We start from the raw sequence: 14,097 nt of genomic DNA, 5'->3' as shown, positions 1-14,097 counted from the left end.
TGCTACCATGCAGATTTGTCGGCTGCACATCCATGATGCAAAACGGATGGAGATGATCAACAACAATACTGAGGTAGGCTGCAGCCTTTAAACAATACTTGGTTGGCACACAAAGTATTCCAAAAATATCGTTGACACCATTACACCACCTTGATCTTTGATACAAGCCAGGATGGATGCAGAGACATTTACACCAGATTCATGCAGTGTGGTCTTGTGCCGCTGTAGTCCTGCTTCAAAGTTCAATGTGTTGTGTATTCCGAAAGGCTCAACTGAATACCTCTGTTGTCATGAGTGGTTATTTAAATTATTGTTGCCTTCCAATATTTTCTCTTTTTTTTTAGAACATTCTCTGTAAACACTTGAGAAGACTGTATGGGAAAATCAGCAGTTTCCAAAATACTCAGAGCAGGACATCTGGGACCAACGAACATGTTCAAGGTCACTTTCTTCCCGATTCTGATGCTCGGTTTGAACTTGATGAAACAACAAGTTGTCTTGACCATGTCTACATGACTAAATGCATTGTGCTGTTGCCATGTGATTGGCTGATTAGATAACTGCCTTAAATAGTACCTAATAAAGTGGTTGGAAATTGTATTTGCTGTAGATTCAGTGTAGCTGTGGGATTACATAATAAATACTAACTTTCTCTTTACCTCAGGAAACGTTTAGAATGTCAACATAGTTGTATTCAGTGGCAAATTAGGTACTTGGATAATATGGTAAATGGTAAATGGCCTGCATTTGTATAGCGCTTTTCTAGTCCCTAAGGACCCCAAAGCGCTTCACACTACATTCAGTCATTCACCCATTCACACACACATTCACACACCGGCGATGGCAAGCTACATTGTAGCCAAAGCTGCCCTGGGGCGCACTGACAGAGGTGAGGCTGCTGGACACTGGCGCCACCGGGCCCTCTGACCACCACCAGTAGGCAAACACGGGGTTAGTATCTTGCCCAAGGATATTTGGCATGCAGTCAGGAGGCAGCCTGGGATCGAACCACCGACCTTCTGATTAGTGGCTGACCTGCTCTGCCACCTGAGCTACAGCCACCCATAATAGACTTAGTTTTTAATGTAACCTTTATTCAATAAAGAAAATATAACTTATATAACTACTAAATATAACTAAAATATAATTACAAGTCATTTGTAAGATTGTCCTGACTAAAACAGGCAGTAGTAACTGTGAAGTCATGGAGGGGCTCAAAAAGAATACTGTGAGGAGACATGTACAGTTGGTGAACTGTCAGGATTGTTGTTTTAATCTGCTGAACATTAGCAAAACTGTAAGTAATCATTTACTATGATACTTTACTTTGTTGTATTCCAAAAATAAATCATGTTCCAATTACATGTATGTATATTTGAGCTATTGTGGATTTGGCTCTACTTAGAATACCTGTTATAACACATTAATACAGTTTCTCTTCTCTAATGACAGCAAGTGAGCCTGGATGTGTGAGTCAGTTTTTGAAATGCCCTCTAGTGTCAGTGCAGGGCTGAAATCTGGTACATACCACACATTGCTTGGCTTGGTCTGTTCCATAGTAATTACGCCACCATGGCGCTCGCCTACCAGCTCAGGGGCCAACCAACGAAGGGGTGCATACACATCATCCTCTGTGATGATGTAATCTTCCTATGGTAGCACAATTTAAAAACAATCTGTTACACAATTTTTAAAATTTTTTCCAAGAAATACTGCAGAAATATGACCTAAATAAAACGTTTATTAGCTCTCATTGAGGTGGTTCACTCTTGCACTGCCTCCCTCTTTCTTTACAGAAATAGATCTAGTGGGTGACCTTATATCATGAGTATTAAATTCAGACAGCCAAACTGACAGATCAGCAGTATTAAAGGAATGCAGCAGACAGAGCTTCCTCACATATGCAGCATGTCATGTTATATGAGAGGACAGTATTAATTCTTCAGTGAAATATATCGTTGATCAAAGGAAACATGTACAGCCTCTGATAAAGTCTGTTTATTTTCAGTCTGTTCATTTGCAACTGGTTGCACAAGCACTGACTTCAGCCAAAAAACATGGCCAGACTTAAACATAAATAAAACTGACTTGCATTTAAACAGTGCTTGCCTACTTACTAACTACTCAAATCACTTCATGCGTATTCATCCATTCATATAATGCTTTATTCTTTGCACTTTTAACACTTTTATGCATCTCACTTAAGGTTTCTCCTTACTTTATATCTGCAGGGTCCAATGCCATAGTCTCCCACTTTGACTGTGAGGTCTGCAGTCAGGTAGCAGTTCCTCAGTGCTAGATCACTACAGGAGCATAAACACAGACATGAGCATTACATTTTGAGTGGTGAAGACATTCAAGACAAATTCACAACTGCTACAGCATTCACAGATTTGGAAGAAAGACCGAGGCCATCACTAATGAAATTATTTAGCTTATTCGGTTTTGTTTAGCCTATGCTGGCATTACCATTTAGAAGTATAAAAAAGGAGTGTGCAAAACAATCAACAAGAATCAAGTGAGGAAAGTTTGGCAAGGATCACAAAACACTTAAAACATTTAGAGGAAATTAGAACAGGGTCTTTCTTATTTTTTCTGTCTTTCACACTGCAACAAGCTGTGGGGACTATTCCTGACTGTGCATCCAACAGCAGGATATGATTTCTGGAGGGAACCACAGGCTGTGCAGACTTTTTGTTAGTCTGCCAGGGGAGGGCGTCACAAGCTCTTGAGACTCAGTCTGCTCATTAAACAGCCATATGGTAGTTCATTCACACTGACTGAAGAGGCAGGCTTTGGTTTCCCTCTAGCCCTGCAGCATTCCCTGTCCACAAGCTCCAAGGCCTTTTTACCCACCCAATGACAAACCCTGCTGACACAAGTATTCTTGCATGCACATGGCCCAGCTACTGTCAGACCCACTGAAACCCCTGTAAGATAAATGGAGCTGTATTTTAAACTCTCCTGTCCCCTGTCCTCTGCTGCTGGCTGACAGCCCAACATACAGTAACACAGCAGTGAGGAAGCAAGTCCAATATCTTAACCCTACAAGGTTAATGCAGGCCACAGCAGTGATCGCTTCCATACCTTACCATCCATACAGACACTTGCGCAATTTGGTATCATGGTTGCCAGCAGAAAAAGCAACATAACTAATATGTCTTTGTATTGAACTGTCATTGTTAACACAGAAAGAATAATATAATCTAGTAACCTAATCTAGTCAATAAATGCAGAGTCCAAGAACAACTGACAAAGATCTTTTATAGAAAATGCATGAAAATAACTTTGCTCCCCACTCTCAAAAAAAACCCCAAAATATCAGATACAATGTAAATGCAGCAGCAAATAAAACCTGCAGTCAAAGATAGCACTGTAACTGTTCAGGCAAAGGGTATTTGATCCTTTAGGATGCTTCGACTAACACAGGAGGAAAACATAGCATAACACGCCGCGGATTACAGGAAAATAAACAGTGCAAGCTGTTAGATAGAAACTCTACCTACCTTACTATACAATATAAAGCATTTTAAGATGATCACTCCTGTGATTTGGCACTGGATTAGATTACATTTTTCCTCTTTTATATTATGAAAAGGTGATCTTATTAAACATTAACACAATCATTAACACATTAACACTTTTGTAGTAGAATAATACAATCAAAATCCTGGTAAACCCTAATGAAAAAGCACAAAAATGTCTTATAATGGCTTAAACACCCCTGTCCACGTCTTCCTATTGGGAATCTATTCATGGCACACAGAATAAATTACATACTGTACTGCAACGGGTCCAATTTCACCCTTGCATTACGAAGCTGAGGTTTCAGCTTTGGATACGGCGTGTACAGCACATGGTATTGCTACATAACCATCCTCTCTGTCATTTCTGCCAGCATGTGTCTGTGTGCAGTGTTGTTCAGTTGGTGGTACTTTTTTTTTTTTTAAATTTATATTCTGTGGTTAAAAGTGCCACAGAAACATTTTTACGATTGCAGAATAAATTAGTTCACATGAGAACAGGCTTGTAGAACTCTAGTTGAGTAGTAACAAGGATTAAAACACAACGCCCAATATGAGGCTATCCACTTACACGCAAAAAGCAGAATCATCATATCCCTTTGGCAGCGGACAGCTGACACTGTGGCAATGCATGGGAGCTGTGTAATTGGAACCCCCTGAGCTTATTCTGAGCAGGCAAAATAGAGCTGATGAGCTGAGCATCGTATGTTCCCCAAGTTCCCAACACCCCTTGTACCCCCCTGCTGGCTGGCAGCCAGATGTCCAGTACAGACTGGGGTGAAAATGAAACGCAGCCTTCTCTGCTGTGCACACCATTTTTGGACACCACTGGTACTCCTTAGAGTGGCTGGGCAGTCAGCACAAAAGTAAAACTATTAGTTTACCCTTGTCTTTATAATAATATTATGGAATGCTAATGACTAAGTACTCGCCAAGAGATACTTGGTGGTACGCACCTAGTAAAATGTATCTATAGGACAAACATTAAAACGAATAAGAGCACATACTTGGTGTGATTTTAGTATATTGGGATTTCAGAATAAACATGTTAGTCAAGTACATTCATTAAATAAAAATCACCAACATTTCTACTTATCTTTTTTAACATTAAAATACAACTGGAGCACACAATTTGATTATACAGTCAATACAATCTTTTCTGTCTAGTTGTCAGTGACCACTAGACAGAAAAGCATTTCCCGAAACACCGGCTGTATTGAGTGGAAGGAAAAGCACAACGTTTAGCTTAGTGGGTCAAAACTGAGAGGTAGCTAAAAGTGTTGCAGCTCTGAAGTGCTACCTGTGCAGGAAGTTGTGTTTGTGAAGGTGAGTGACACCAGCAGCAATTTCACAGGCCATCCTCTGCAGCTGCAGCAACTCAGCATTTCTGAACATCCAGTCCTGCTGAGAAAGATAGCCCCGCAAATCCCCCTGCAGAGGCACACACAGATAAACACATTCGCTCATTAGTATCAGGAATAAACATTCAACAAATGCAGCAGAACCTCGTATGTATTCTAGCAATGGGAAGAATTTATCAAGTGGCAATAATTAAATGCAATGTGGAGACATCGCCACACAGGGGCAGCAAAGTCCCCTTCTTCTTCCTGACTTCTCAGCACTTCTCACTGCTGACATGTGAGAAAAATAAATAAGGGTAAGGCGGTTTAATGAGTATTGCTGTGTCACAGGTATATGGGTACAAAAGAATCCAGTTCAGACCAGCGAAATAAATTTGCCTGATGGGGTTCAGACTAGGGCTGGGCCATATTATACCGTTCACGGTAATACCGGTATAATGTTAGGCAACGATAGGAAAATGAAATATCGCGATAGAATGGGAGTAAAACGCGCGTGCGCAGTGCCTTTGTTTTCATACGCACATGGCCGATTGTTGAGTGAAACAGATGAACCAGAATTGGTTTGTAAAAATGGTGCAACTTCAGTGATGTGGAACTGGTTTGGTGTTTGTCCATCAGATACACAACAAAGCACATTTTTTTGCAGAACATGCAAGCGGCCGTTGTTATTGTCATATTTGTCGGACTAAGATGCTCTTAAATCTGGGAGTAATCTGGGTCCTAAACTCCGTATGCTTCAGGTCAAACAACACTGCAGCATCACTTAGAGTTAAAAACTGTCTAAATTCTTTCATCTTTAATAAAACGATCAGCATTGCTGCTTTACCAGGTGTAACTATGAAGTTTAACTTCCAGGCATCCATGAAAACAAAAGTTATTACATTTAACGGAGTTAGAAGTTAGCAGGAAGCTAGCGGAAGTTAGCTCGCTAGTTACCTAAGCATGATATTGCATGTTCTGACTGAGAGATTTCTGAAAAAAATCAAACGTACAGCTCTGCTATCACTTCCAACATAAATGAAGACGGGAAACTAAACAGCAGTGACGTTTGTAGGGTTACTGAAGTTGGGCTAGCTGCTATATAATGATGTGCTACGTGATCGCTAGCGACACAGCTATGTTAGCATAACATAAACAGTGAAGCTGGAGGACGAACACTAACACTTTTCCACTTATAAAAGTTAACGTGAAGGTTCTTCATGGTTAGAGACAAATGCAATCGCATGGCAGGATGCTGTAAACGGACCAAACTTCAGTCAGGAGAACAACTGAGATAATCCATCCACAATACGAGGTTAGTCATTAATATACTGCAGCAACATGGGAATAAAGCAGCTGCCAGAGAATTCAACATTAATGAATCAATGGTACAGAAGTGGAGGAAGCAAGAAGAATGAGTTTAATAAAGTTTGATTTATCTGACTGCTTTGTTTCGCTTAATGTGCCTTATAATCCCGTGCACCTTATGGTCCGAAAAATGCGTACTGCACACTGCAGTTTAATGTTGCAAAGCACCTCTTTTTAACTTCAGTGGATATTATACATGGTTATGCTCAGGATATGTCAGCCCATTTCTACTGGAAATGCCTTTTGGTTAAACTTTCAGCAAGGAATTTGCATTTGCACTGTTACATTTTTATAAAGCTTTTAATGTACATAAAAACCAGCTTCTTGTTTAAGTGAAAATAAATGGAAGGTTGTCTTTTTGCGCTAGTAATGTTGTGGAGTTGTATTTTGTCTCGCATCAATTATATCGTCGGTTATATCGTTATCGCAAATTTTCAAATATATATCGTGATAAATATTTTTGGCCATATCGCCCTGCTCTAGTTCAGACTGAAGTCCCCTCTAAACAATAAACACAGACATGAACTTGATAGAGGACACAAAATGCTGTAAGTTATCAGAGTGACAGTCCTGCAGGGGTCTCTGTGATGGAGCTGGATCTCAGATGAGTGCAGTTTCAAAACACAGTCAACAGGGAGTTGCTGTGAACACTTTAACCAAAACTTTTCAGACTGTTCAGCAACTAAATACTGCACTGTATACTAGAGCTTTGCTAACCATTAACTAGATGATGAACTATGTGAGCAAAGGTTTTTCTGAATGAACCCTGTTACAAACATCTTTTAGCAAAGGTGGCCATCAAAGAGTAACAGCATGATTAGAGCCTGACTAATTTATTGCCAGGACAATCTTAGTGGCTAATTTTAGCCACTTCCCAATCTATTGGTATTTATAACTGCCGATAACTGAAAGTTTTAAAAGCGAAGACAAGTCAGGCAAAAAAAAAAAAAACAATTAACCTTCAACCATTCACAAGGGGCAATCTGCAATTTTCTTATTTTTGAACTGTATTGTTATAGAATTTTAGTAAAGACCAAGGATTGTTAGTTTACTCAGTTCTCATTAAGTTTCACAGCAAAAAGTCATGAAGTAGTGATTCTGACAAATCAAACTGTCAGGGGAATTGATGTAGATTAAACAAATGTTTCTTTTAAAAATAATGCTAGTGTATTTAGAATCCACTGATAATGCTAATAATGCTTTAATAAAAATGTCAAATCCCATGCATTTACTGAGCATGCAAGTCTGGGTGTGTGTTTACAAAGGGTTTACTTTTCCTTGAGCCATTTCAGTGCAAGCAGCTTAGATCAGTCGTCTTACGTAAGCACTATTTGTTTGCTTATTCCACACAAACACATACACATACACACACACACACACACACACACAGACAGACAGAGACAGACACAGACAGACACATAGCTCTGAGAAGGGGTGTTCACTGAAGAGCTATATTCAATATATGGTAAGTGATACTGCGTGCCTATCTTTATGTGAAGCAGGTGATTAGGTTTGGGTTCATGGGGATCCAGCGCTGTTAATGAAATGACATTCACCGTGAAAGGCCAAAACAATTAAGTCTGGTGTCTGGCCTGTTTATAACAAGGATATGTAAAGGTTCCAACACAGATTCGTGCCTAACTCAGTAATCACACGATCAAGTTAACAGTGGTGGGGAAAAGAAAAAAGCTATTTTAAGTGCTTTCTACTGCTGAATTCTGCGACTGGATATTAGAACCACAGCAGGCCAAGGATAGGCACCTTTGTTAAATCGGTTCAAGTTTAAAAAATAATTGATTTTCAATAAAAGCAGTTGTGAGAATGGGCAACAACAACATAACCTTGCTCACAGGGTGATGGTGTAACTTCTTTACAGTATTACAAAGAGAAAAAGCAATCACAGCGATTGCTGCTGTAACAGTTAAAAAAGGACAAAGGTGAATTCTGAAATCTAAAAAGAAGAACTGCCACTTGTCTGAGACCTTGAACTAGAAAAGTCTCAACAAACATCTTGGCCAATCACTAGGCAGAAAATCTACGCAGTTGAAGCTTTCACTAACACTACAGAATGTGACATTCTGCAGCCCATGTACCAGTTGCTGGATGTATTTTGATGTCTAAAATGCTTTCAGTCAGGATTACTGGCATGGGTGATACAAAACATAAAAACCGCCATCAATCAAAAGCCTGCCAGAGGGAACGTCACAGTACATTGGCTTTTTGGGATTCACCTTGTCCGCTGGGCAGCTGCAGTGTCACATTTCATGTTTCGACATGTAGCAGATGATTGACACGGCCTCAAGTAGGAAGACGCCATCAGCAAGTCATCCCTTACCTTACATGCAACACAAGCACTTCGACACTTGTTTCTTTATGAAGCAAGTGTCAGCAGCTTATTTTGCTCATCTTGCTTATCACACTGATAAGACGAGACCCGAACCGTACTTGGATAAAGGCCTCAAAACTTTTATCTAGCAAGGGATAGTGAGCATACACATCACTCAGTCGTGCTACCCTCACACATTATCGCCTTCAACAAACAGGACTTGCTCTTCATCATGCCATCCTCCCTAATAGCTTGCACGCATTCATAATAAGTCATTCACCTTGACTCACTTCCATGTCCTGTCAGAGCCATTACGAGAGTTGGCTGGGAAAAACCACAATGCCAGGTCATCTGCCAGGTCTGGGCAGCTGACAATACCCCAGTCTAGTGAGGTTACGCAATCCCTGGCAAGATAAGTTGAACTGGACACTGAGGGACATGTCAGAGAACTGGGAAGCAAGGAGAAAGTTGCTCCAAGCAGTGTTACCTTACGCCTTACCTGGGTACAAACTCTACATTTACAGACAGGCCTAACATTACTAACATTAAAATTAAAAAAATTATATAAACATTAAAATATATAATATATAATATATAAAATATATCAACTTTGAAGTTTTCTCCAACACAACTTCAAAGTCAAAGTCAAGATTTGTCCTGCTAAATAAATCAAACAGAAATGACAGGGTGGTTTATATTTTTAGACAGCACTCTTGGCTTTTTGCATTCATCAGCGTGCACCCATAGGTTTCTTTAGAAAGAGCTTAGTTTACTGCACTCAACAGCCGCTAACACACACACACAAGGTGCCAGCAATAAAAATGCACAAACACAGCAACTGGGGGATCTGACACCAGAGGAGCGTAAATGGAGCCTGTTGCTTTGCTGGGCGAGGTGGGAATGTGAGAGGTCCCTAGCTTAGAGTAACTATGTAACTCGGGCCGGAGAAGGAGGAGGCAGGAGAAGAGAGCTTTCCCTCAGTCAGAACTCAACCCATCCAGAATAAATAAAGGAGAAGAGTGAATAAATCAGCTGCCATAATGTAGTCTGAGTGACTTCATTATGATTAGATCATTCATTTTCTTGGCTTTGAGTGGATGGTTTGGGCTTTTTAAGTAATTATTTTTATTTTTTGGGTTTAAACCATTATCTTTACCATATTTATAAAAGAAAACTGGCAACAACTTAACTTATTCAACAACATATACATATTATCTTAAGTTTAAAACATAGAAAAAAAATTATCTTCAATAATCATTTGGTAAAGTAATGAGTGCATGAACTCTCCAGCTTGGTATAGTGCTGATGCTGAGCAGGTAGACAAATGTCTGCCTCATGTCTGCTGCCACTTTAGGGGGCAGCATGAAAAAAAATAGTGCACCATAATCAAAACTACTGGCTGCAGAAGAAACCGAGATCAAAGTGTACAACAAATGTCTTTATATTGTAGTAACATAAATTAATTACAACTATCCACAGCAGCCACTGTCTGTGCTTCTTTGCTGTTTAACATGTTTCCAACCAGTCAGCATTCAATCAGCCAGAGGTAATGCTCCACTGACTTGATGGAGGAGTGCACAAAATAGTGTCTCCATACCCTCTGTGTCAGGTGAATTCCCATAATTCTTTGGTATAGGCAGAGAGCTCTGCAAACAAACCCTTACAAAGCACCATACACTGGCCTTCAGCAGTTACAACCGTCATAAAAAGTGCATGCTGACGAGGTAATTAAGGTACTTTAATGAGCCATAAAATGTGTAGTTTAGGGATGTGTGCGACTAGTCGCTTACACGTCTAATAGTCACTGTTGTCACTAGTTGGTACCAGACGTAGTAGTCATTTAAGCCATTTGTTCAAATTGTAATTGATCTCCAATGCCAATAAATTATTGTGTCCTAAATGTTATACAGTCATCTGCCATCGTTGTTGAGAAATACTATAAATGTGTTAATCTAGGCCTGATCTTTATGTTAAAACTACTAGAATGAGATCATAGATACAAGTGGCGGAACTCAGCTTTCTCCAAAACGTGGATGGGCTCTCCCTTAGCGATATTGTAAGGAGTTCAGTCATTCAGGAGGGGCTCAGAGTAGAGCTCCTACACATCGAAAGAAGCCAGTTTGAGCCGGTTAGTTTAAGTGTTTTTCGTCTTTCTTATCTGTTTGGAGTATAACACAGGTTCATAGTGCATAACGCAAAGTACCATGCATTTAAGCAGAATATGGATTTTGACAATGCCCATTAAATTAAATTTACATTAATATCTGAGTTTCTTAGTTTTAGAACAATCTGTTAGGCAACTAAGAAATTAGTTGCCAGGAATATCCCTGATATAGTTATCCAAATCACAAGTGCAATGTGTCATATCGCAGAAAAAAAGCTCAGTTTGCCAAGTTCATAATAGTGTCTCTATCTGGTCTTATCACTCCAGAGTAGGTCTGGTGACTAAAGACACACCTAGACCGGGTAGTCTCACTACTATATTTAGTAGTTGCTAAGAACCAGTTTCTTGCGAAATTTGAGCATCTCTCACATATCACAAGTTGATAAACAGTTTTTGAGTACTATCTTTTAAATACCTGTGTATGAGCTAATTCTCAAACTCCTCAATTTCCTCAATGAATACAAATTTCTAGGTGAGTGGTGGCTAAAACACCATAAGCACAGCCACTTCACAATCACTGAAAATTCTTGGACAAGGACTGTAGATGGTAGATTGACAACAGCCTAATTTAATTCCCATGTACATATGGTATTATTGACATAATACCTGTACTGGTGTATTTTAAAAAGCATATAGTTACTTACCATTTCACAGTATTCAAAAACCAGTAGGAAGGGAATTGCCTCAACACACTGTCCAAGGCAGTGGAGTATGTTTGGGTGCTGCAAAACTCTGAAAACCAAATTGACATAACAGGTCATTGATTTGATGACCATCAGGTTACCAAAAAAGTTTAAAATAAGCAAACTATACATTGCAATTACTAATGCAATAAGTAAGAGGAAAGATGCTCCGGGTGCAGTAAACAAAACAGTCTTTGATAAGTTGATGACCCTAACCATAGCCTTCTGAAAAACAATAACAGCTCTCTGCAAATGGGGTGCTCTCAAAGAGAGAAACATCAGTTTTTACCTGTATGGATCCCCTTGCTGCAGGAAGTCATTCTGCTCCTTGGCACTTGCATTAGCTTTCAACTCCTTGACCACCACTCTTGTCCCTGGGTCTGTGTAGATATCACTCAACAGGACCTGTTAATACAACAGAAAGAACACGTCACGCTAAACAAAAAGAAAACAAAGATTCATCACCACCACCCAAGTCTAGATGTTTTTTTCTAAGATTTCAAGGAGCACCACTAACTGCAGAGAAAAAGAAAAAGATTTGATTAACAGAGGAAAAGGTGTCCTTTTTTTCCTTGAGAGGTAAGGATTACTTGACACAATATACTACAGTGGCTTGCAAAAGTATTCGCAATCTAATCTGACTGAGCTGGAGCTGTTTTTCAAAGAAGAATGGGCAAGAATTTCAGTCTCTAGATGTGCAAAGCTGGTAGAGACAAACCCTAAAAGACTGGCAGCTGTAATTGCAGCAAAAGGTGGTTCTACAAAGTATTGACTCAGGGGGCTGAATAATTACGCACACCTGACTTTGCAGTTATTTATTTGTAAAAAATGTTTGGAATCATGTATGATTTTCATTCCACTTCTCACGTGTACAGCACTTTGTGTTGGTCTTTCACGTGGAATTCCAATAAAATTGATGCATGTTTGTGGCTGTAATGTGACAAAATGTGGAAAAGTTCAAGGGGGCCGAATACTTTTGCAAGCCACTGTAGTCACTGGTTGTAGCGATATTGATTAATGATTGTCACTTGTGATTCAATGATTAAATCACAAGTGACAGCTTGCCATCTTGTTAAATGAATTTTTCAGATGAGTATTTAGCTCTTTGTCTTTTGTGTGGATGCAATTTTGTGAAGAAGATAATTAAAGAAAAACTATCTTACCTGGCCAAACCAGCCGTTGCCGATCTCTTGGATGTAGCTCAGACTGTGGCGCACGACCTGGAAGCCTGTTGATCCCTCTGTGACACCAAATACCCATCACTGTTATTAAGACTGCCCCAACCGACACATCACAAGTTACATCTGAACCACTTAATAAAACAACAACTTCAAAATAGAAAACACTACAGTGAAATTAAATTGAGAAATTGTGTTGTCACATAGTTGAGTCAGAGATGGTCTTCTTAACAAACTATCTGAAATATTTAATTTTTTAACTTAACCTTTATTTATACAGGTAGTCCCATTAAGGCTCAATGTCTCATTTACAAGAGAAACCTGTTTCAGACAAACACATTGAAATTACAACAACAATAAAACTGCATTAAAATAACAAAAATTAAAAAAAAAAAAAAAAAACTGTCTAATGACTAGCACTAAGCACTGTATGCAGCATGTGTAGCTAACTACACCTAAACAGAAAGTACATCTACTTCTTTACATTAAGTTACTAACTAGTTTAACATACCGTGTGTGGATATGAACAACAGGGCTCTAGAGTGCGACCAATTTGGTCGCAAATGTGACCAAATTTTTCAGTGGTGCGACTAAAAAAATAAATAAAAATTTGGTTGCACCTGTGCAACCAACTGTTCGTGTAACAATAAAAAAAAAAAAAAAATCTGCAACCTTCCCTGTGGTCAACAACAGACAGACATTATGCCCCTATCGTGGACTAAACCAATCAGAGATATTAAGGGGCGGGACCTCTCTGATTGGCCGTGGTCCAGTTGAAAGTGCAGGTGGAAGTGGGAGGTGAGTAGCTTGAATAAAGCGATATCAATTCATTAAATCCTGAATTGACTTTTAAATATAACTGTGTTTTGCCAGAAATGCCAGATTCTCAGATTAAAGCTCACAAAACCATTTCAACAACAACCAAAAAGCAGATGAGAGCAGGTACACGGACTCCACACAAAGACGTAAACACAGAACGGACTCGACGCATCAGAATCAGCTTTGTCTTTCTCGGCTTTCTCGCCCAACGGCCCGTAGACGGACACGCTGTCGGAGCTTAGCGATTCTGATGAGTCGGGTCCACGCTGTGTTTACGTCTTTTTGCGCTGATTCTGAGCTGCAGGTTTTGTCTCTCTCCAACCAAAATTCACCGAGCCAGCAGCAAAAGAAGCAGCAAACTGCGCTTCACATTTGATCAATGTCGTCATGAATTTTGCTGTTTTGCTTCCACGACTATTAAAATCACACTTCATGCACAGCTAGCTCTCTCTCTATCTCTCTCTCTCTACTTCAAGAACAGTTTCCCGTCTCAAATCTCTGTTTTCTGTACTATTCATTCGCTTATTACCCACCAGTCTACCGTTGTTTACAGCGCTGTGGCTGCTGTCTTCTTTTCTTTTTCTTTTTTCACTTAAATGACCTCGGACAAGAAAGCCTATTTTTCTGTTATTCAATACTGAAGAAATTTTAACTTTATATGCAGAACATTGTAGAATATTTTTAAGGTTATCTGC

At 39.5% G+C, this 14,097-nt stretch overlaps 1 protein-coding gene across 1 annotated transcript in view; it reads right to left on the bottom strand.

Annotated features, from left to right (window-relative positions):
• lmtk2 (lemur tyrosine kinase 2) overlaps positions 1-14,097 on the bottom strand; it is a 32,101-nt gene that overhangs the window by 6,033 nt on the left and 11,971 nt on the right. Inside the window, exons 4-9 of the mRNA XM_085454078.1 lie at positions 12,569-12,645; positions 11,695-11,810; positions 11,367-11,454; positions 4,825-4,955; positions 2,219-2,303; positions 1,529-1,650 (exon numbers count right to left, since the gene is read on the bottom strand). Of these exons, the coding sequence (XP_085310204.1) occupies positions 1,529-1,650; positions 2,219-2,303; positions 4,825-4,955; positions 11,367-11,454; positions 11,695-11,810; positions 12,569-12,645 (619 nt within the window). The remainder of the gene's footprint in view (positions 1-1,528; positions 1,651-2,218; positions 2,304-4,824; positions 4,956-11,366; positions 11,455-11,694; positions 11,811-12,568; positions 12,646-14,097) is intronic.

The sequence above is a fragment of the Copadichromis virginalis genome, linkage group LG4 (assembly GCF_057382275.1).
Source record: "Copadichromis virginalis isolate Kocher_CV1m ecotype Utaka linkage group LG4, C_Virginalis_male_GT1.1, whole genome shotgun sequence".
Lineage (NCBI taxonomy): Eukaryota > Metazoa > Chordata > Actinopteri > Cichliformes > Cichlidae > Copadichromis > Copadichromis virginalis.
The sequence above is the reverse complement of the archived record's forward strand: the minus strand, read 5'-3'. Positions and strand labels throughout refer to the sequence as shown.